This window comes from Calypte anna, chromosome 2 (genome assembly GCF_003957555.1).
Source record: "Calypte anna isolate BGI_N300 chromosome 2, bCalAnn1_v1.p, whole genome shotgun sequence".
NCBI lineage: Eukaryota > Metazoa > Chordata > Aves > Apodiformes > Trochilidae > Calypte > Calypte anna.
The window spans coordinates 46,933,429-46,955,273 of NC_044245.1; the positions used below are offsets into that span (position 1 = coordinate 46,933,429).

The window sequence follows — 21,845 nt, forward strand, 5'->3', positions numbered from 1 at the left end:
ATTAGTGTCTTTCCCTGCTTTACCAGCCATTTTTGAATTACATACTCCATGCACAACATGAGATACTTACAATTTAATACATTATGGCAAAGTTTGCTTTCCCAAGCATGTAATTCATTTAAGCATCTGTATTTATTTCTTATTATGCCATCTTATTTGCCTTAAACTTAACCCACCAGATAAATCTCAAATTCCATTTTGAAGGAGCTGAAATCAGGTCTGAGTGGCATAAAAAGTATCATTACTCAGCATTTGCAAAGCACATGTAATAATGTATAGAAAAGATTTGCTGAGAACCAACCTGAGGATCCGAGAATACTTGCTGCATATTGTTGATTGGGCCATATGGAACCCCACTACCTTCAAAGAGCTGCAACCATTCAAAAGTTGCTTTTTCTGAAAACCTAGGAGCAAATAAGAAGCATGTGGTTTAAACTCTGTGCTTTCAGATTCTGAAAAATATATAGCATGTCTCCTCCCTCTCTCACTGCTTCCATACCCTTCCCACTGATTTCTTCCCAAGCAGCGAATAACATAATGAAAATGTACTACATGTGTTCTTCAGAAATGCAAAACTCATAGATATAGGGGAAAGAATATAGTCTAACTTCTATTTCTATCTGATCATCTGAGGCAATTCAGCAATGATGTAAAGCTAAATTTACCAGCAGTTTCAAATAAGGATCAATGGGTTTCCTCCAGCCCTTAATTATACTAATGTGCTTCACATTTGTTTTCTTTTATGTGCATATTTGACAACAAAAAGATAGATATAATGTGGGCAAGAGCCTAACATGCAACACTGCTCACTAAAAGCTAATGTAAAGCACCAGAGTGTTTTTCCTCCATTACATCCAAAACATATGTCAGGATTAACAGCCACATATTTTGGTTAGATAACAACAGTGATTACATATTCATTTGTTGTACAATTGTATAGCCTATCCTAAGGACATCCGGTTCAGAATATATACACTGTGCCCACACTGGTCCTTCTATCACAGACAAAAAGCTCAGTTTATTTCTAAGCATTCAGTACCATAACCAATACCATGACTATACTTCTCCTCTTTTGCCAGATAATTTTTTTCCCCCATCTGCCTGGTAGAGTAACATACACGAAGAAAACACAGCAATACCAGTCACTGGCAGATGGTATTTTCTGCAGCTGTCTGGGATTCTGAATCAGTGGTGAACTTATATGAAGATGGTATCTTAAACTTCATGAAGGTAAATAACACAGACATCTGACAGAGTATCAGAGGAAGGATCTATTGCATGATACATACAACACTGAAAAGAAATTGGGTGCAACTTAGACATGATGAAAATTAAATTAATAGAAGCCTTAATAAGGGTCACTCAGTTACTGGTATTCTGTAGGTCACCAGTTCACTGTTCAATAAGTGTTATCCAGAACAATGTTGGCAACATTCAGCTTTATTTTTAGCATATTATTATGCAAAAAACCTTCCAAGTTTCTGAAACAAAGCTAATAGAGACAAAGCCCAGAAATCCCAAAATCAGTACAAAGTCAAACTTTATAAACTTCTTTTTATACATATGCAGAAGTTGTCTGCAAAGTATTTCATGCTACTTTTACATTAAATTAAAAAACACTAGTGATGGTGACAAGTTACAGATATATTAAGTATACGGCATAGGTATGGATCCAGGCTTCACAGTTAATGTATTTCTTCCTGTGCAGAACTACTTCCCCAAGTTTTGAGGTAATGAATCCTCATAGCAAATGCATTTTGCACTCTAAATAAAAAGGAGAATGGACAAGTTTTGCACTTTTTTCCTTAGAAATAGAAGCTTTACTCCTGCTGAATACATGTGAAGTTAACAAATATTAGTAGAAATGGAAGAAGAAATAATACAGGAAAAAAATAATATTTCAAAAGTGCAAAATGTATTGTAAAATGAAGCATCACATCTGAAGAAAATTATATCACAATAAAGACGTAGTCAGCCATAAAGATAATGCTACTTTTAGACACATCTAGGGTCTATCTAGTTTAGTACTCTATTGCTAACCATACCTAGAACCAGGTACACTACAGGACACTGGAGAAAGAATTATTTTAATATAAAATATAACTCGTGATTTCCCTCAATACTGTTTGGCAACAGCTCTCATAACCCCTATATTCTTGATATTCGTTGCCTTCAATTAGTGAAGTCTGTGTCTCAAACTACTGCAGAGCATCAATATGATTCACATGAAAAACTGTTTCCCATCAGTTATAGGTGCTTTTTATTCAAAGTTGTGCTGGTTCTCTGCTGGAAACTGAGCCACTTCCCTCCTGAGATACATCATAATTCATGGCCCACTAACTCTTTCTAAAAGCTTTTTTCAGCTGCTACTTCTTGTGACACCTTGGTGTAGCAAGACAAACCTCTTTCAGGGCACGGCGCTTCAAGGTCCAACCAGGTGTTCCAGCAGAGACTCAGGAACAGTGCTCCGAGCCTATAGCCCTCAGGGTTGACTAGCTTGGATCGGTGCTGTTGCTCTGAGAGCGACTGAACTCTCTGCCGGCTAGCTCAGGAGTGAGCCCCACCTGTGTCTCAGGCCTCACCTTTTATTGGCCCCCTGGTCCTGCTCATGCGCAGTGGGGGCCCACCCTAATCAGGCACAGGTGGGCTTAACACAAGCTCATGCTCACTACCTGGCAATTAGTGGCACCTGGTTGCCTTGTTACACTACACCTTGGCCTTCACTACTATCTCATTTCTAACAAAACTCTACAAAAGGACTCTTCTACTCAGCAGCATAACCTTGGTGCTCAAGACCATCATTAAAAAATTCCTTTAAGTTCTTAACCTTTGTATCATCCTTCCTTTGATATCTTAGTATAGATCTATGAATATGCCCTGCTATGTTTTTTTCCTCTTTAGGAAAGACTTGATAAATACACTCCTGAGTTTAAAAAACTACTTCTGTATTGAAAAGATATTCTGTAGTCTGTTTAATGGGATTGTCAATTGTCTGTATCAGCATAATCAGTATGTTACTTCCTGATGTCATAGGAAATCTGAATAATTTTCAAGATATACCTTCTCTAGTAACATTATTACTGGTGACTCTTTATACAGTGAAAGGAGTGCTTGTTTTGCAAAATTTCTATTGGGTGTAGAAATTTATGAAATTTCAGCTTCTGCTTACATTTTTCCTTCCTATGTAAGAAAAAGTATTACCCCAATTTTGTAGAATATAAGTGATGTTCTTTTAAAAAAAAATATTTGTTTTGATATACCTAACAATTGTCTTTTTTATTTATTGGTGGTTGGAAAGAATTCCTAAAAGCTTTAAACTCAAAGATATAAAAAACCCTCATTCTATCACCCTCAGAAGAGACAAGTAGCATTGTCTCTTGAAACTGAAACTCCTGACCTAAATCTGATGTAGAATAGCTCCCTTTATTTGTGGTAAAAAGAGTCTGTTGACAGCATTATGTTAAGCAAACCATTTAAAAACAAAAAGAACATCACCACTGTCAATGCAGGTCAATTATTCAGATTTTGAGAACATCATGCAATGATCTGGTTCATTCATTTGTATTATATATATTGAAATATATGTTGTACAGCATTAAGGTAGAAATATTGCTTCAAATTCAATAAAAGAGAAGGGATAAAAAATGCCTGAGTTTGCTTCTTTGATGTTAACAGCATAAACTTTGAATTTTTTAACTTTTTTTGCTAACCTGTATGTACCATTCCTTTCATCTAAATGTAATTTTTTATAGAACTAACACAAAGAAATACCATAAGCTTTCCTTATGGCAAAGGGCTGATGTTTAGGTTGTTCCATATCAGTTGATATCATGCTCAGCACTCCATATCAAGTAAAGCCCTTCAAAAAAAAAACTTCTAAGAGAAGTAAAAGACCAAAATTTTCTCCTGAAAATGAAAAGTTTTATTAGCAGGAATTTACAAAGCCTTGTCAATCTTTTTCTTACGAATTCTTGTTTAAAAAAAAAAAAAACAAAAAAAACCCAACCAAATAAAAAATCTCAAAACCAATTATGTTTCTATATTGTCTGTTATCAATATCCTACTTAGTAAATCATTTCATTTTCTTAACTGAAAAATTAATTGTCATCAGCTGTTTTTCAGAGGGGAAAAATATTTTTTGTATACTTATATATAAACAAAATCACTGATGGAAACATGCACAAGGCTAAAATATGGTCCATATCCCAACCTTAAGCTATTAAAAAATCATCCAACACTGTACAGCATCTGAACCCTGACACTAGCAATCTGTCCATGGAGCCTCAAGATACTCAGTGACTGCAGGAGAGCTCAACCATGTGACTCACACTACAGATTTATATATTTCCAGATGAGCTCCTTTTCCCTCTGAAATGCTCCATCTGCTGTGGATATAATCACATAAATGCCATTTAAATTATCTCCCACCTATCTGTAGAATAATTTTAAATCTGCCTCTTACCTTTCTACAGTTACTAACAGCTCGAAACAATTCATTTTCTACTGTTCTAGTCTGTGGTGTGAGGCTTAAATGCAGGTCCTTCCTGAAAACACTTCTGAAAAAAAGGATTGCACCCTAACAGAGAGAAAACCCATTGCAATGACCTTAACTGTGAAGCCTGCACTAAAGTCCAGTTCACTAGAAGAGTTGTCTCCATGTCTTCTTTGTGTTTTAAGCCATAAGGGTTGGACTCGATGATCTCTGAGGTCCCTTCCAACCCAGCCAATTCTATGATTCTATGATACTCTAAGCTGCCTTTGCGCTGAATTACCCAGCACTCATGAAGACACTGAAATTACAATGAGGCCTTAGATTATGAAACATTTAAAGATATTTCATGCTTAAAAATATTAAAAGAATACAAAGTGTAGAGATGGACTAATTAAAATGTTATTTCATGGGAATAAATCCAAATATCTTTTTTCTGAACTTGTAAATCCAGCAGGAACAATTATGTTAAAAACTGTAAAAATTATTACACTCAGTGAAATAATTAAAAAAAAACTTTACAGCACAACTCAAGAAACAGCCTCCAAAAGTCAATAAATTGAATATAAAATAAGGGCTTGAACATAAATAAGAGCTTACATCTTGCTTCCTCACACAAACCAGAAGTGTAGTGTCTACTTAAAAAGCAAGATCTAAATCCCCTGTTTTTTACCAAATTCTAATTTTAAGAAGGGAGAATGGATCATTAATTGCAAAAAGAGAGCATCTGCTTGACTTGCAGAAGTTGGATGAAATGGTTTTAATGAGTAAGGGTGTTTTAGAAGAACTCAGTAATGTTTCTCACCCTGTTAATTAGCTATGTAAACTTAATTTCCTTTTTAGCAAATATTCTGTCTTTCAATAAAATGACTCCTAAAGCATTAATTAATTAACTTTGTGTGAATTCTTTGCATATATTCCATTCTCCATGTTTCATAGGAAACCTTCAATCATTGCCCCATCCTATGTGGATGGGTTTCTCTGATGGATAAAAACCATTCAATTCCATACAAGTTTAGAACTACTGAAGAAAAATATTACTCTTTTCTATAGGAAGATTACAGCAATTATTTTGGAGAAGTCATTTGGACAGCTATCAAATGCAGAGGGAAGAGCAACGTCTAGGATTAGTAATACTTTTTACATGCAGTCAAATAACAAAAACATTTTCTGTTCTTGATAAATTCTACAATCGCATTTTAGTGCTTTGTAGCACAACCAAAGTTTGCATTACAGTTCTTGCATTTGTTCCCTCAAGCGTCTATTTACTTTCAAATATCTAGAATATTTTCTCTCTTCACTACTACTAATCACCTCTTTAATGGTGGTTAACTCAGTGAAACAGTTTGTACTGTGTAATGGAAGACATTATGCAAAATGTCAGAGAAAACATTATTTGGAAAATTTATATAATGTGTCATTATACCTTAGTGTACAGTAAATATACAATTAGAGCTTTGAAAATGAATACAATAGCATTTAGTAAATAGTCTGTTAGGCATCTCTATGTTAGCAGTTACTTAGTCTTCTCTTCATTACTGATTAATCACTTGGTAAACCACAATAGACCCTTAAAATCTTTGGAATCAACTTGATTGTACTGAAATGTTTTGTTTATGGATATGCCAAGTGCTTTAAAGGATGTCACATATAATATATTGTAAGTGGTAGCTACTTAAATTACAGTGCAGTTACTTGTAGGTACCACAAATCAACCCTGAAACTTGTTCTAAGTTTCTGCATTATTTATATAGTTACCAGTTTAATACAACTACTAAGAAACTTTCACCTTTATGTGCACAATTTGTGCTAGAGCTGAACTGACAGTCATGTTCCATTATGAAGTTTTGCATAGTTTTAAAACCATATACTATTTTCAAAGAATAGCATACCAGAGAGGAGGAAATAAGCCCACATTATAAAAATGTGCTTCTTTTGGCTCCTGAGTAGAAAAATCCAGCATGTTTCAGAACTACTTCTTTTTAGTTCAGATAGCATTAGACTATGCACACTATAAATATACTCCATTCCCAAGCCTTCCAACCTTTTTTTTCAAATACACAAATGGACTGTAACTTCTTCAGTTGTGGCAAAAGAAGTGTGAATTAATTGAAATTAGCACAGGAAGAATAATAGAAAAGTATTTTGATTTTATTGCTGTTCTTTTAATTACTCAAAGGGAGTAAAGGGCTAACAATATTCAGGTCAAAATCTCATTCAAAATTAAAAGATTTCCCTTGATTTTAGTAGCCTTGTAGCTAGTAATGTATGTCATTAGAAAAAAAAATAGTTCCTTTTCAGCATGGATCTTGAACTTCACAATTCTGAATGAAAATGCATAGAGGTTTATCAAATGGTGAGAAAAGAACACATAAAACACACATTACCTTACACAATCCAAAAATCAGATGCTTGAAGAATTTTGGATCTCTTTCAGTTGCACACAGAGAAGTTAATGTAAAACTAATAACACTTGGAAACATTTTAAAACAAACCATGACAGTTTGGTAGCTGGTCCCTACACAGCTCAGCTACCTATGGCACTGATGGTGAGGTAGATGATTAGGAGAAGTAAACCTCATCAGCTGTGCCACATTGAAGGTATCTTTCAGACTTTGGGCACCTGTTTTGCTGAAGCAGTAAACAACCAAATGCTCATGCCTGTAACATTATAAACAGCAACTTTAGTCTGCCAGGCTCTTGGTTTAGAAAAATAAATAGTAGGAATAGAGAAAGATATTAACAGAGGCTGGGTGTGTCTCAAAAAGTGTGAATTTAGCAGTGCTTCTCATCAGACAAATTAAATATTTTACAACAGAACTTCCCCTTTAGGTGCCCTTCTCTTCTGTTACTACGTGGAAACAATTTAGCAAATGCCTCATTAGCTGAGGATTGGGTTCCTGTGTGCTTCCTTCCATCTCATTCCTTTCTCCCTCACACATGCAGCACATACACAACATGCAGCCATGGAGCACACTCAAGAGCAAGCAGTTTTAAATGTAAGTGCTAGAAATAGAAGTTCCACTCTGAATTGTTTCCAGACCTCACACTCCTGACTTTAAGTCTCCAGTAATTTAGCTATAGCTGCAGGAGAACTAATGATGATGAATTTATGTGTTGTTCATTATATGAGCTGCTTCATTTTAAAGGCTGATAGAGTGCCTGTTATTGCCCTTCCTTCTACAGCTCCACACATAGTGTCCCATCTACAAGTTATTTTCATGGAGTACCTTGGATTACATATTTAGCTGCCCTACTGTAAAGTGTGTCCTCGTTACTGAGCTGCAGGGTAGAATTAACATTCAAGATCTTCAAAGAAGATCAAGAGAATGAGCCCCCTTCCTCAAAACAGCATTTCTTAAATCAGAACCTGTGTGCACACATACACAATATGTATGCATACACACACACGTATGAAATAATCCACATTGTGTGTGTGGTACTATTCTGTTCCAGAGAAAGCAAAGGTGAAAGCAGAAGGGAGCTGGAGGAGAACAGAGCAACAATTAAAATTGTTTCTTGTGGACAGATGTACATCTAACTCACAAACCAGAGGTTTCCACTGAAAACACAAAACACGGAGCGTTCTGTAGTCTGTCAGTTCTCACATGAGCTTGGGGTCTCGAGGGCCTCTGTAGTAGCCATTGAACCTGACCTCCACCCAGGTAGGGTCAGTTTAAATTCGATTCTTCTGAGACACCTCAGAAAGAATGGCACTCAGAGGCAATTTGCTTTTGTGAGAGTTCTGCTTTGTTGTTATTTGGGAAAAATGTCACCTAAGAGAAGATACAGAAGGCACCAAACTTCCTTTTTGTTAAAGCAAACATTGTAGATGTGCAAATGTCACCAGTGGGAGAAGAAAGAGAAAACAAGCTGGGAGACCTGTAGGAAGTGGAAGAAGATGACTGAGACAGGGAAAAAAAGGACATAGAAGGAAGAGAACCAGAGATGGGAAAGGGATATCACTACCAATAGTAAAATAAGTATAAAATATCTTGTGGGCCCATATTCTCCTTCCCTGTGAATATCCTATGACCCAGTGGCCCTTGCAGCATCATACTCATTTCTCCACAGAAGACAGAACTCAAAATCACTCTCCCTCTCAATATGTCTGGGCTTAGTTTCTGTAATTCCCTCCTCTTGCCCCAGTGTGAGGGCTGGGTCTCTCAGAAGCAGGGCACCGCTACAGAGGGGTCTGCTTTCCAGCCTCTTTTTATTGAGTTCAGACAATCTATGTGGATATGTATATTTATCCACCCCTGCCTGCTCTCCCCTTCTCTCTTTCATCTGTACTCTAGTGAGTTGAGATGTTGTAAGCAGACAGCAGGTTAAGGTGAAGAGCTAAGGAGAGATGTGCTTCACTCTTCATTTCTGTCAGGGCAGAGAGAGAATGAGATTTCTGATAAGAGGAGATGATTCATTTCTGAAATCAATGGAGCAAGTCACACCTCAAAGCTGTTGTTTCAAGCTACATTTATGTCTCCAACCACATTCACCTCCATCTTGTATTCTCACTCAGCTCAGGACACTAAACTGTGATGAATAGGTAATTTCACACCTTTCTGAAAAGTCTGTTGTTTAAAGGTCAATTTCTTCTAAGTACTATATAATCCCTGTGCTTATCTAACTGCCTTGAAACCTGGTACCATTACTGCAGGTGGTGAGTAGGATTATTAGTCTAAATTAGAGGTCATTTGAGTCAAGAATTCCCAAGACAGAGTTTTTTTAAAAACATAGCGTTCCTTAACATTGACCAATTGTACCAATGTTTCCTTTGTGCACACATCTAGAATAAAACTGTGGCCAGTCTCCATTGCCTAACATTTATCCTCACAAATTAAAAGCATCAACTGTCTCCTTGGTATTCAGAGTTCAGATGTTTTTAAAAATTTCAGCTCCACACATGTAGCAAATTAAGTGCTCAAGACTTCAGGGAGTTCCTGACCCTTTGAGTAGGTCTGAACTTCTCCTTCTATTCCTAAATAACACCTGGGAAATCCTAAGAATCCTTCCTGTACTTACCAAGTGTTCAGAAGTTAAACTTGAATTGCAGCTAGTCCATTTTGAAAATTAAGAAAAAGAAGGGGTAAAAAGGTAAGTCTGGAAATAGTTCACTAGAGATAGCAGGAAGGAGACAGATTACGTCGGTCAATAGAAACCTACTCTAGGCTCTGGTGGCTCAATAAGATTATAACAGCATCAACATCTTGGGAAAAAAAGGTGTGTATATATGTACTGTGCAACAGCAGTGATACATAAAAGCAAAAGCAGAGTACCAGGTATCTGACAGGAAAATGGTGCTTAGGAGACCATTGATTTAGTGGAACAGGAAGGATGTATAAACTTAAAATGGCAGCAAGAGAGGTTGAGAGAAAAGGAGTTAAACACTACTATATGTTTCTTCCCATGTGCTTTTAGTCACTGTAATTACTGTTGAGATGTTGAGACATAGACATATTTGTGAGTCTTTTCACTGGCCTTATCAGTAGTGACAGCCTCAAAGGATTCTACTGCAGGACTACAATTCCCATTTATGTTTCCAAGCATGTACAAAAGAGAAGGCACATTTAGGAATCACCACATTCTTATACATAGATGCAATTTTTTACTGGATTTTTGCTGCTCTGCCTGGCACACCAAATAATTTGCTGACTTTTTCCATTGCAACATCACCGGAAAAAAGCTGCTTTGCCTTCAGTTGTATGCAACCTGCCTGGCATAGCAACAAAATTAGGCATGGATGAATGGCCTGACTAAATCCCTAAAGGACTTCCGTGGTCTTTTTGCCTCCTACCACACAAAGGACGGTCTCATCTCCACAAAAATGGCTGTAGTAGAACCCACGACAAGAAAATCACAACTCCTCCAATCTGCTCCAGCTCATGTCTGCACAAATTCATTGTGAGGTGAATAGCAGCATAAATATAGTAAGTGAATAAGAGGGTCTGTAAGTGTTTCTTTCCAAATAATGCACCTTAGGTTTATATTTTCCATGTGCTGGAAGCTGCAATACTATCAAGGAATCACTGATTTAATTAAGGTATTTTTCAGTTAAGTTCTGCCATTACTATTTTGTCATTTCCCTTCATTTCTCAAGGGCTGACATTTTTCAGCACTGAGAAACTGTTCATTCAATTCTCTAAGTAACCTGAAAAATGAACCACATATAATTTTACAAACAACTGTGCATTAGTGAATAAAAGCAAAGTTGCCATGGAATGTGTATGGAAACATATTTGACCTCTATTAGAATGCTAAGGGTGCAAATGCAACAGAAAAAGGCAAAATCACTGTATCTACAGTCTTTGTGGAAAGGTGATTCTGGTTCTGAATACCCAAAAAACGTGTGGTGTTTGGAGGAGGGGGAGGGCTATGCTACTGATACTCTTTTCTCAGATGGAATGAAAAAGGGAAGCACTTTACTGCTCAAAAAAAAAATGTGGCCTGAATTATAATGTTATAATATTTACACATTTGTTGATGATGGCTCATAAAGGTCAAGTGTCAAAACAATAGTGTGACTTTTCTTGAATCATTGACAACAGCAGATTTACTGACTCCTGCTTGTCCTCCAATGTATGAAGTGTTGCTGAAGCCACCTTTGGGCAGTTTTACATAGATTTTTTTTTTTCTTATGTAACTTAAACTTATCATCCTCTCCATCAAACAGAAGAGCACTCCAAAGAAATAAGGCCTTCTCAAACAGAATGAGGACAAAACATAAGATATTTTAATGTCTCAAATATAGGGTCCCTGAGCTTCCTCTTAAATAATTTTTAACTAAACTATTTAATGTTTCCCATGTAGAATACCAAGCATATTTCATTTGATTTCAAAAGGACAGAGAGAATTTGGGTCACAGAGTACCACAATACAGAACCAGCATTGAGGGAGTAGCATCAAGTGGAACTCCCTTGGATACAGCAACTCTCGGTGAAAACTTTCAGTCACAGCAAAAGCAAACAGTGCTCCAAACATTTTATGTCCAGGAGTTACATTCATCCAGAAAAGCAGAGAGCACTAGTTGTTCCACTAAAATTCAAGTTAATGATAAAAAAATAAGTTTAAATGGTTTCTGGAAACTTAAATCTGTGGTCTGGCTTCTTTCTAGGACACACAATAGTCTGTGTGCAAAAGGCAGAATATTTAACATCAGTAAGTGTTCTCAGATCTATTTTTTTAGGAAAAAAAGTACCTAAAAAGAGTAAAATGAAATTTTCACATGATGAAATCTTCCTATACATGAATATTTGCATTAACAGATTAAATGTCACTTATTTTTTAATTAACTTACCGGGCTGACAATATGTCAATAAGTTCTTTTCTGTTTTGGACTCTGAGTGTATTAGTTTTGTATCTGGCATCCCTACTAACTTCAGGCACATTCAGGATCTAAGTTAAAAAAAAGGAGAGTAAGAAATGTGCTTGGCAGAAGATTCTTGTATAGCTAAGGAAATTGACCAACAATTTAAGATAGCATTCCAAAAATCCTTATTTCTCATTAATCATTTAATATAGATTAGGAACTTGAGAAAAAATAATACCTCCTGATAACTGTTATATAACATGTGTGAAAAAAAGACAGAAATTCTACTGAAGATCCAAGATTAGTTGATAGTTTTCAGTATCTAGGAGAAATTCTTATTGTAGACGTTTGTAAATTATTACCCTGAAGTTGGAGAGTTATGTGGAATTATCCTGCACTAAGTTATATGTCACAGACTAAGAAATATGATTGTACTTCATAAACTATACAGAGAAAAGCTACATCTATGAATATTTCTTTTCACTTCAGTAATTTATGTCAAAAAGAAAAAAAAATTAAAAGGTGTTTTTCTATTGAAATGTCACAGTAATTCTTCATGAGTTCTTCCAAAAGAATTAATAAAGAAAATTAGTGGCATAACCTCCAAGAAAGAAGAAATGTATCTTCTATGCATAACTCCCACCTGGCACATTAGAAATTTAGCCATCATGAAAAGACAATGTGAAATATACTATAAAGGAAATTAAATGTGGAGAATGAGCCTTAGAAATTTGTATAGACTGAGTAGCTGTGTGGACAATCAATACTTACCATATAATTTATCTATTCTGCCACAATGTATTTATATAGAACAGAAATAAACAGAATGAGTCGTGATTTCCAAATTTAATAGAAAATATTCCTATCACATCAGCTATAGAGGATAGCAGAATACAAGCTTACAAAGAAAGACTCACTTATCATGGGTGGACTGCTCACTGAATAAGGAACTGGTTGGATGGTCACATACAGAGGGTCGTGGTCAACAGCTCGATGTGCAAATGGAGACCAGGGAAAAGTGATGTCCCTCAGGGGTCTGTATTGGCCGCAGTGATGTTTAATATCTTCATTAATGACTTACAGGGGGACTGAGTCTACTCTTAGGAAACCTGCAGGTAATACTAAGACGAGTGGTGTGGTTGACACACCCGAGAAATGGCATTCAGAGAGACCTGGACAAGCTCAAGAAGGGGGTGCAAGGTCCTTCACATGGGTGGGGACAATCAGCAGTATTAATACAGGTTGAGGAATGAAGGTGTTGAGAGTCATACTGCAGAGGAGGACTTGGGGATTTTGTTAGATGAGAAGCTCAGCATGATCCAGCATGTGCATTTGCAGCCTAGAGAGCAAACTGGATCCTGGGCTGAATCAAAAGAAGTGTGGCCAGCAGGCTGAGGGAGGTGATTCTCCTCCTCTACTCCACTCTGGTGACACCCCATCTGAAGAATTGTGTCCAGTCTTGGAGTCCTCAGCACAAGAAGGACATGGACATAGGAGGGCCACTGGAGGGCCACAAAAATGATGACAAGGTTGGAGCATCTCTACTACAAAAAAAGGCTGAGGAAGTTGGAATCGTTCAGCCTGGAGAAGAGAAGGCTCCAGAGAGACCCTATAGCTGCCTTTTAAAACTTAAAAGGGGTCTATGAGAAAGATGGGGACAAACATTTTAGTAGGGCCTGAAATCATAGGAAAAAGGCATAATGATTTTAAACCAAAAGAGGGTAGATTTAGACTAGTAAAAAATAACTTTTTGCAAATAAAGAAACTTTTTGCAATGAGGTCAAACACTGTAACAGGTTTCCTAGAGAGGTAGTAGAAACACCATCCCTGGAACCATTCAAGGTCAAGTTGATCAGGCCTCTGAGCAATTTAATCTAGTTGATGATGTCCAGGGTTATTGCAGGGGGGTTGGTCTAGATTACCTTTGAAGGTCTCTTCCAACCTGAACCATTTTATACTTCTATGTATTCATCATCTCTTTTTACTCACTAACACACACTCAGGATCAATGTTACTTACATTGAGTCTTCTAATAATACTAAAAATGCTACCTATTTTTACAGAGGCATTTCCAAGACAGCTTACAAAAAACTAGCCCTGGCTCAAAGCTGAAGTCCCATCATCCTATTTCTTCCTCTAGTTGAGTACTGATGAAGAGCTTAAAAATGGGGCTAGAATACGATATTTTCTTAATATTCACCCAAACTCCAGCCTTCTTTAGATTAGGGCATTACTGAGATGAAAGTGGAGTTAGCAATCCTCAATGGATTTTTATTTTTTTGACAAATTCTGTCACTCTTGAATCCATATGTCTATGTACTACCACATGAAAGTCATACATAGATTACTGTCCATCTGTCCGATGTTTGCCTCAGACCTAAAATTCTAAGTCTAATTCCTGCCTGAAATTCTAATTCCTCCAAAACTTCTTCAGACCAAGGTGATTATCATTTAATGACCCCTCACTTTGCTAAAGTAAATAAGGATATGGCTTCCTTTCCAAGTGAAAAGCTGTTGATTACTTTAAAACCTCAGAAAAAAAAATATATCAATACATATTTAGAGATACAAAAAACAAAAAGTCACTTTTGATGGAGTTGTCACTTAGAGGGAGAAAGCTAAGCACAGAAACCAAGTTATTCTAGGACAATGACCATATTAATTAACTTTTCTGCAGATTTTTACCTGCGAGATAATAAATAATCTTGCATCTTCCATCAACACTTAATTTACCCCGTATTTTCTTTTCCTTTTGTGTTTACACAATCTAATTTATGAAAATCCTATTATAATCCAGTGTTAGAAAATGTTCTTCTTATCTGCAAGTTTAACAATAAGATTGATAGACCTTTAAAATTATTGCCTCTTTTTAATACTGCTATTCTGGAGTTACAAAACATTGCATTAGAGAAAAAAATCATGCAACATGGTTCAAATACATGATAGTGAATACTTACTTATAAGAGCTTAAAAAAAAGCAATTAATCAGAAAACTACGGTTCCACTCGATGAGTTATATGAAGAATGATCATATGGAGTTGCTCATTCTACTGTTTTAATTAATGTTACTGACTTCTGCTTTAACTAAGTGTCCATCTGTTGTAAAGCTGCCTATGTATGTTCTCAAATTTTGTGACTAACAAATGCACATTTGAGAAGTTATTAATTAATGTGCTAGTCATCTTTATTATCACACTGCCAGTGTTATTTTCTTTATTTTACTGTGACCACTTGGAATAAAACTGCTGTTCCCTGTATATAGGCCTCCTTTGAGATCTAAGATGCACATTCAGAGTTTACACTTTCTGCCTTTTGCCCCCCAGCACTAGCAATCCTGCTTGTATCCTCCTTTGCTGTACAAAAAACCTCAGTCTTCTGAAGGCTCTTGCTTGGTATTCCTATTTAGACCAAAGCAGCCAGCATTAGGATGTGGTTTTGTAACACTTGATCACTATAAAACACACCTCAGCCAGCAGCATTACAGAGGTTCAGTTATCCAAATCCCCATGCAAGCTACAGTTGTCATTCATTTTGAAAATATCACAGTGAATTATTCCATTTTTTTTTTCTTTCTGCTTGCCTGAAAAGACATCTCTGAAGTCAAATGTTTTCAATTGTTTACAGCTTGAGCCAGCTGTTCCATCCCTAGAGTGTGTGTCTTCAGGGCAACAGCTTGTATGCAGCCTGTATTTTTAGCACCAGCTCATCTCAGAAAGGTTCTCTAATATCAATTCCAATGTTTGAATTAGTGTCTCTGTATTTACTAAAGGTTCACTAGGGTGTTGCAGGCCTTCCTGTAAAAAAAGTCCCCTTCCTTTATTGGCTCTCCAACTTCATGGTTAAGTTCCAAAATACCTTCAACTTAGCACAGAGAATAACTCCAAAGGGTTTCACAGCATTCCACTGACCTCCAAATCACTCTATTTCTGGGCAACTTAATGGCCCAAATCTACACCCACAGTAACTCAATAGGGCTAAAAAGACCATTCTTTTTAAAATCAAATATGATAACTTTTTTACAGAAAAATATAACCATTACCCAAAACCTGAACTATTTTTTTCTGGTTTTTTAATCTGTTTAAAATGCAAGCAGTCATCATTTTTCCATGTTTTGTACCTCCTACATTCAGATCTAGAAATACAAAATCATCTTTATAAGGATGAAGCAAAAAAACACCAGCATGCAGACTAGGGCCAATATTCATCTGACTTAATTTCAGTCATACAGAGTGTGAGGTAACACAAATCGAAGTAACATTGCCTCATTTTCTGGCATATTTTTTACTCCTTACTGTTACAGAGGGAGGATGTAGCAACAAGTCACACAATCTCAGCTGCACCCTAAAGTGAGGTGAATGCATGATGTGATTTTTTAGTGCCTTCTCACACCACTGAATTAGAACTTATTGAGCCTGACCTTTAGCTCTGCCTTACTCAAGAATGGCAGAAATACCAGCATTGGTACATAATTCTTCAGGTGATAAAGCACTAAGAAAACATTCACAGCTTTGTCATGAGACTTTCTGCAAAGACAATGAGGCTTTGATAAAAGTGAGTTGTGCAGGTAGAGGTAGACACTTATTCTCTCATTAACATGTAAGTCCATGACCAGATTATCATGGCTGGACACCTGTATGAAGAAAAACCACTGAGAAAATTTTGGAGAACTTAACTTGCTTCCTTTTGAGAGAGACAATTCAAGGAAATGAAACCAAGAGCCTTCAGATAGCAAGGTGGGGACACATACACCAAACTGCAGCAACAGAGAATCAGAACTGCACTGTCTTCTTGCTACATATTCTATGTAGTAGTTGTGAACATTCAAGGAAATGTGAATTGTCTGACATGAACAAGTAGAAGAAAATAATGCTCATTTTCCTGAGGCCACCAACGAATTTAGTGTGATTAACTTGGGCTAAATATCTAAGTTCCCAGAGAAAAAAAAACTAATTGCAGGAAAAAGGTATTTTTAAAAATGCTGTCTAATGTTATATGCAATGCTTGTCTTGTCCCAGCTTAAGGGTTACTGAGGTCTTCTCTTTAGAATGTTGCCATACTTTAAGAAAAATCATTTCCCTACAACCACTCCTTCTCTTTTAAAATATATTCATTGTCCAGGGATAAGCAATTCCAAGTATTAAAATGACAGAAAAAGAGTACATAAAAAATCAAAAACTATTTTACAACTTTCCAGACTGCCCTCTGTGAAAATAGAATTGCCAAAGTCATGATCCTTGCATTCAAAACAATGAAGATACCAGATTTTGAATTCAGAAGGCACCACACCACTTCAAAGTCAGCCCACAGTCCTGTAAATTTATTTCTGAAAGTCCACAGAAAGGATACACACTTTGCTTTGCTTTGTTAATAGCTGTGCCTATCATATATTTTATAGAGAAACAGTATCATATTTCTTCCTGCAGGCACCAGTATGACTTCTGTGGCATTCACCACTCCAGAGCTGGTAAAATTGTTAGCTTGTTCATTTCTTATCTAATTAGCTGTGCAGCTGCATAGACTTCTAAAGGGATTCAGCACTCACAAGTCTGAAAATTGGGGTGTTCTGAATACAGGGGTAAAGAGCAGAACCTTTATCAGTCCCCTAAAATACCAGCCAGAACCCCAGGGTTAGAATTTTTATTCAATAATTATTTTCAAAAGAAAGGAGGAATCAAGAAGTAATCAGTGATTATTTTTGTAGTCAGAATGGAAACTACTACACATTTCTATCCAGTTGCCTGACATCATTACCTTGCACACAGTGACAAACTGCTTATCATTTCCAGCTCCCACCACAAAGTAGCCATCCATGGTCTTAAAAGCCTGGAAGAACAAAGATAGGTGATAAGCTGTAACTAAACTATAAAATATTAGCACATCTTTTAAGTGAAAACTTTGTACATAATGAACAAATTACTCCCTCCAACATTTCAGTTCAGATCCAGTCTCTAGTTTTATAACTAGATCAGGATCAGGATCTAGTATATATATCTATATCTAGTATATATATCTATATCTATATATCTATATCTATATATCTATATCTATAACTAGATCAGGATGGATGCAGACATCTCGATTTTTCTAGAGTTAAGAAGTTACCTTGGTTAATAGTTTATTTGCTAAAATGTGTCTCAAGGCATCCTGAAACTTTTCAAATGTGTCCCACACTCACAAGGACTGAGAAAGATTTACCACAGTAACACTTGCCAGGCGTTACTTACTTGGCATTACATTTAGCCTGACAAAGAGCAGACAGCTGCACAGAGGTGTCACTGATCTTGACCAACTTTTCAAAAGAAAAATGAAACTGCCAAATAGAAGTGACAAACAAGGGACTCTTGTGGGGACAAAAAGGATAGGCGGCATCTTTCCAGCTCTTCAGATAAAGATTAAGCTCTCTCCTTGATCAGTGGTCTCAAATCTGACCTCCTGGAGAAAATGCGACTTCTATTCCAGCTTTTGAGCTTTTTTTTTTCATTTGACTTATTTACAGTGGCTTTCCTGACAAATTTAATGGTGAACAGACATTACACTGGATAGAACATAACTGCTTTCATTTCAGTCTAAATCATTCCACTTAAATTTTCACTGGAAGAAAGAAAATCTGTATTTGGCAGCATCCTCAATTTTTACCATTGTGTGCGGGCATCTAAAATTAGATAATGAAAACAGATTTGCCTTTCTTCCACATCTCTCCCTTTCTTATACAGGGGTGTAAAACTGCAGTTTCACCCAGTTTCACATAGTCATATATGTTACAATCACAAGGCTCGCAAGGATTTGGGAAAAATTCTTCCCCTTGATTTGACTTCAGTGTGAGAAGCTACCACAGGGTGATGCACCAGTGGCCTCGTGTAGGCCAAAATTCATCTTCCATTCTTTGAAATCTATTTTTCAATGCACTATCATGTCCTGATCTAAGGGTGTGAATTCTTAATATAAATTTTGGTAAAATAACACATAAATATAACTCCTGTTGTGAGAACACCCTTATAAAAAAATTAAAAAAAAAAGTCTCCTCATAGCTTTTCTTTCTTTACAAATGGGAATATGCTTTTTCAGTTTGCAATCCTTCGTTCAGTTACAACTACATCCATATTAAGTCTCTTTTACCATCTGGCATAGTCAAAGTTTTAAAACTGTATGTGGAAAATTATGTCCACTGAAATGCAGCTCTACATCACAGTTAGGACATCACTTGTTTGCTTTCACTGTGTTTCATTTCCTGGTAAATAGTATTGGTCAGTGATAAAGTTTAGCAATTTATTTTGCTTCAGTCTAGGATTCTTAGCAAGCAAAGGCAAAATTAATCAAACATTGACTTGTCCCCAGTACAGAAAAAGTCTAGAAACATGCATTGTATAAAGGAACTGCATACTCACACGGAGGAAAGCAATGAGCAGACAAATAAAGGCAGAAAAGATAAAAAGAGAACAGATAAGAAAGTTGCATAGGAATGCATAAACACTTTTTTTTTTTTTTTTAGATATATCTGTTCATGCAGACTTCTGTCTAAAACTATCATGATAGAGCCTGGTCTAGGAACATGCAAGTCATCTCCCCATTAGAAAAGAAAGGCTTTTAGTAGGCACAGTTACAAACTCAAACTGATAGTATAAATTTGCTACATTAAGTTAAAGGCAAGGCCCATTTTCTGAACACCCTGTCCAAACCCTGACCTGTCTTTGCTAATGCTCTCAATTCTAAAACCAGCCACACACCTTTCACATGAATTCCTAGGTAAACACTGCAGGTATCTTTGTGCATATGTAACACAACATAGTTTTTATTGGTGCAACCACCTGCTACTTCCAGTAAACACAAACTAGAAAATCTTTTAAACTTCGAGTCTTTTTGCCTGCTACAGATTGCAAAGCTCACAGTATACATCATCAGTACTTATATACAGATTCCTTTCCTCTGCATTCCAAACTATATTTCGATTGGTAGCACAGGCAAATCTTAAACAGTTTACTACTTATCATCAACTTCTTCTAAGACCTGAATCTTTGTAAGAAGACTGCAGTCACACAATAGCTGCAAACCACTATCAAACATGTATCTGTACCCGTGGGCTGCCCATGCAGCAGCGGAAGTCACTCTAAATTTAAGGGTCTGGCTATTAGTATTTGTGCTTCAGTTGCTTTGTGGAATGTGTGGGAAAACTGATTATTCTTAATTGGATTGTATGTCTAAAAAGCTAAAACAGCAATCATGTCACCCTTACACAACAAAAATGATATCATAATAAATGCAGCAATGTCTTTTTCCATGGAGCTTAACTCAAATGTCTTTGGCTGCTATTTTAAGCTTCCCATTACAAAACAGCTGATTATTTGTCAGTCATTGCTGCTGATAAAGCAGAAACTTGCAAATGTTATTAACATAATATTGATGCCAACATTTAAGGGTGATAACAATGGTTTTATTCATCACCCATAAAAATACGCATATTGCAGGTTACCACAGGTTACAGTCTGGTCACACAGAGCTTCGCAATCTTATTATACAAAGGAGAGTAAGGGCAAAGTGCAGACAGATTTTAATGAGATTTTGTTTTGATAAACTGCTGTCCATCACATCTAATCATTTCACATTAGTGCAATAAAAGGCATAACACACACAAGGCAGAAGTCTTTCTTCCCTTCCCCTTTTTCTGATGAATAAGGCCTTCTGATAAGATTCTTAAGAGTACGTGCATGATTTAACCTGCTACTCCCATGGGGTACCTTGCGGATTAGGACATCACTTGGTGTAGACAAGAACCAAAAATTTAGTCCAAATCCTATTCAGAGAAACACAGAGACAGATTGTGTATCATCCAAAGGCATATTTTTGCAGTACGGTGTAAAAAGCCTGGAGGTTTCCAGGGTAATCTGTAAATTGACACTCAGCAAAATATAGTGCATTACCTCAAAGTATGCGTGTTCAAAGCCAGATCTCAAGGGTCAGCCTGCATGCACCAGCACCTCACACTGACTTATAGATATTACAGGACTTCATTAGTACACAACACTTTTCCAAATTTGATCCTAGAACATTGCATACCTGAGATATTTTTTGTACTGAAACATTTTAACCTCCCTAAGCAGCCAGAAAATAAACTTTATCCACCTTTAGAAATGCTCTCAGTGGTTTACAAGTACTCTCCAAAAATGCTATCTAGGCACAAAAATGCAGGACAAACTTAACCTTAGTTTATTATCAGAGTGAACAAAGATCTCCTGAGATAATGTGAGGCCAAACTAGCCAGTCTTTGCACTGTTTTATGTTGATAGCCTTTAAAAATTCGCCAGTTTCTATAACGCTAATGAAAGACAGTTGATCTCTTGTATTTATTGCCTGCTTTATGAATTTTAAGCCTATATATGCCATGGTAATCATCAATTGTACATAAACATCTTTGCATATGTTTCCATTTGCACGCTGATTCCACAAAAACAAAACAAAACAAAAAAACAACAAAAAAACCAACAACAAAAACCTTTAAAATGTAAGGGACTAATTAAAAGATATGCCAATTCCAATACAATGATCAAAAGTCCAGGCCAGTTTTCAGTATTTGAATCCAAAACAAAGAAATCAAAATAACCAGAACATCTGCTCTTGTTTATGGTGATAATTTACTCCTCTCCATCAGGTATTTATTCACATTCATAAGACCTCCTTGAGCCTCCATTCCACTCCCCCAGGATAAGCAGTCCCAGCTCTCTCATCTTCTCCTCGTATGAGAGATGCTTCAAGCCAATAATTATTTTCATATCCCTTCCCTGGACCTGCTCCTGTATGAGTACACCCTTGTTCTACAAACCCCAGAAATGGACCCAGCTCTGGACCCATAATTAAATACACCAGTTATTTTTCCTCACCAGTGCTGAGCAGAGGGATCACCTCCTTCAACCTGCTAGCAGCATTCCCCCCCAAAAAAGACTAGCATGTCCTCTTTGTCACAGGGGCACACTGCTGGCTCACATTTAATTTTTTTGTCCATCAAGACCTCCAAGTTCTTTTTTCCAAAGCTCCTTTCTAGTCAGTCAGCCACCAGCT

The 21,845-nt window shown here is 36.6% G+C and overlaps 1 protein-coding gene across 1 annotated transcript in view; it reads right to left on the minus strand.

The window, feature by feature from the left end:
• SUGCT (succinyl-CoA:glutarate-CoA transferase) overlaps window positions 1-21,845 on the minus strand; it is a 320,381-nt gene that overhangs the window by 186,358 nt on the left and 112,178 nt on the right. The window contains exons 10-12 of the mRNA XM_030445377.1: window positions 17,547-17,618; window positions 11,784-11,881; window positions 302-404 (exon numbers count right to left, since the gene is read on the minus strand). Coding sequence (XP_030301237.1) covers window positions 302-404; window positions 11,784-11,881; window positions 17,547-17,618 — 273 coding nt within the window. The remainder of the gene's footprint in view (window positions 1-301; window positions 405-11,783; window positions 11,882-17,546; window positions 17,619-21,845) is intronic.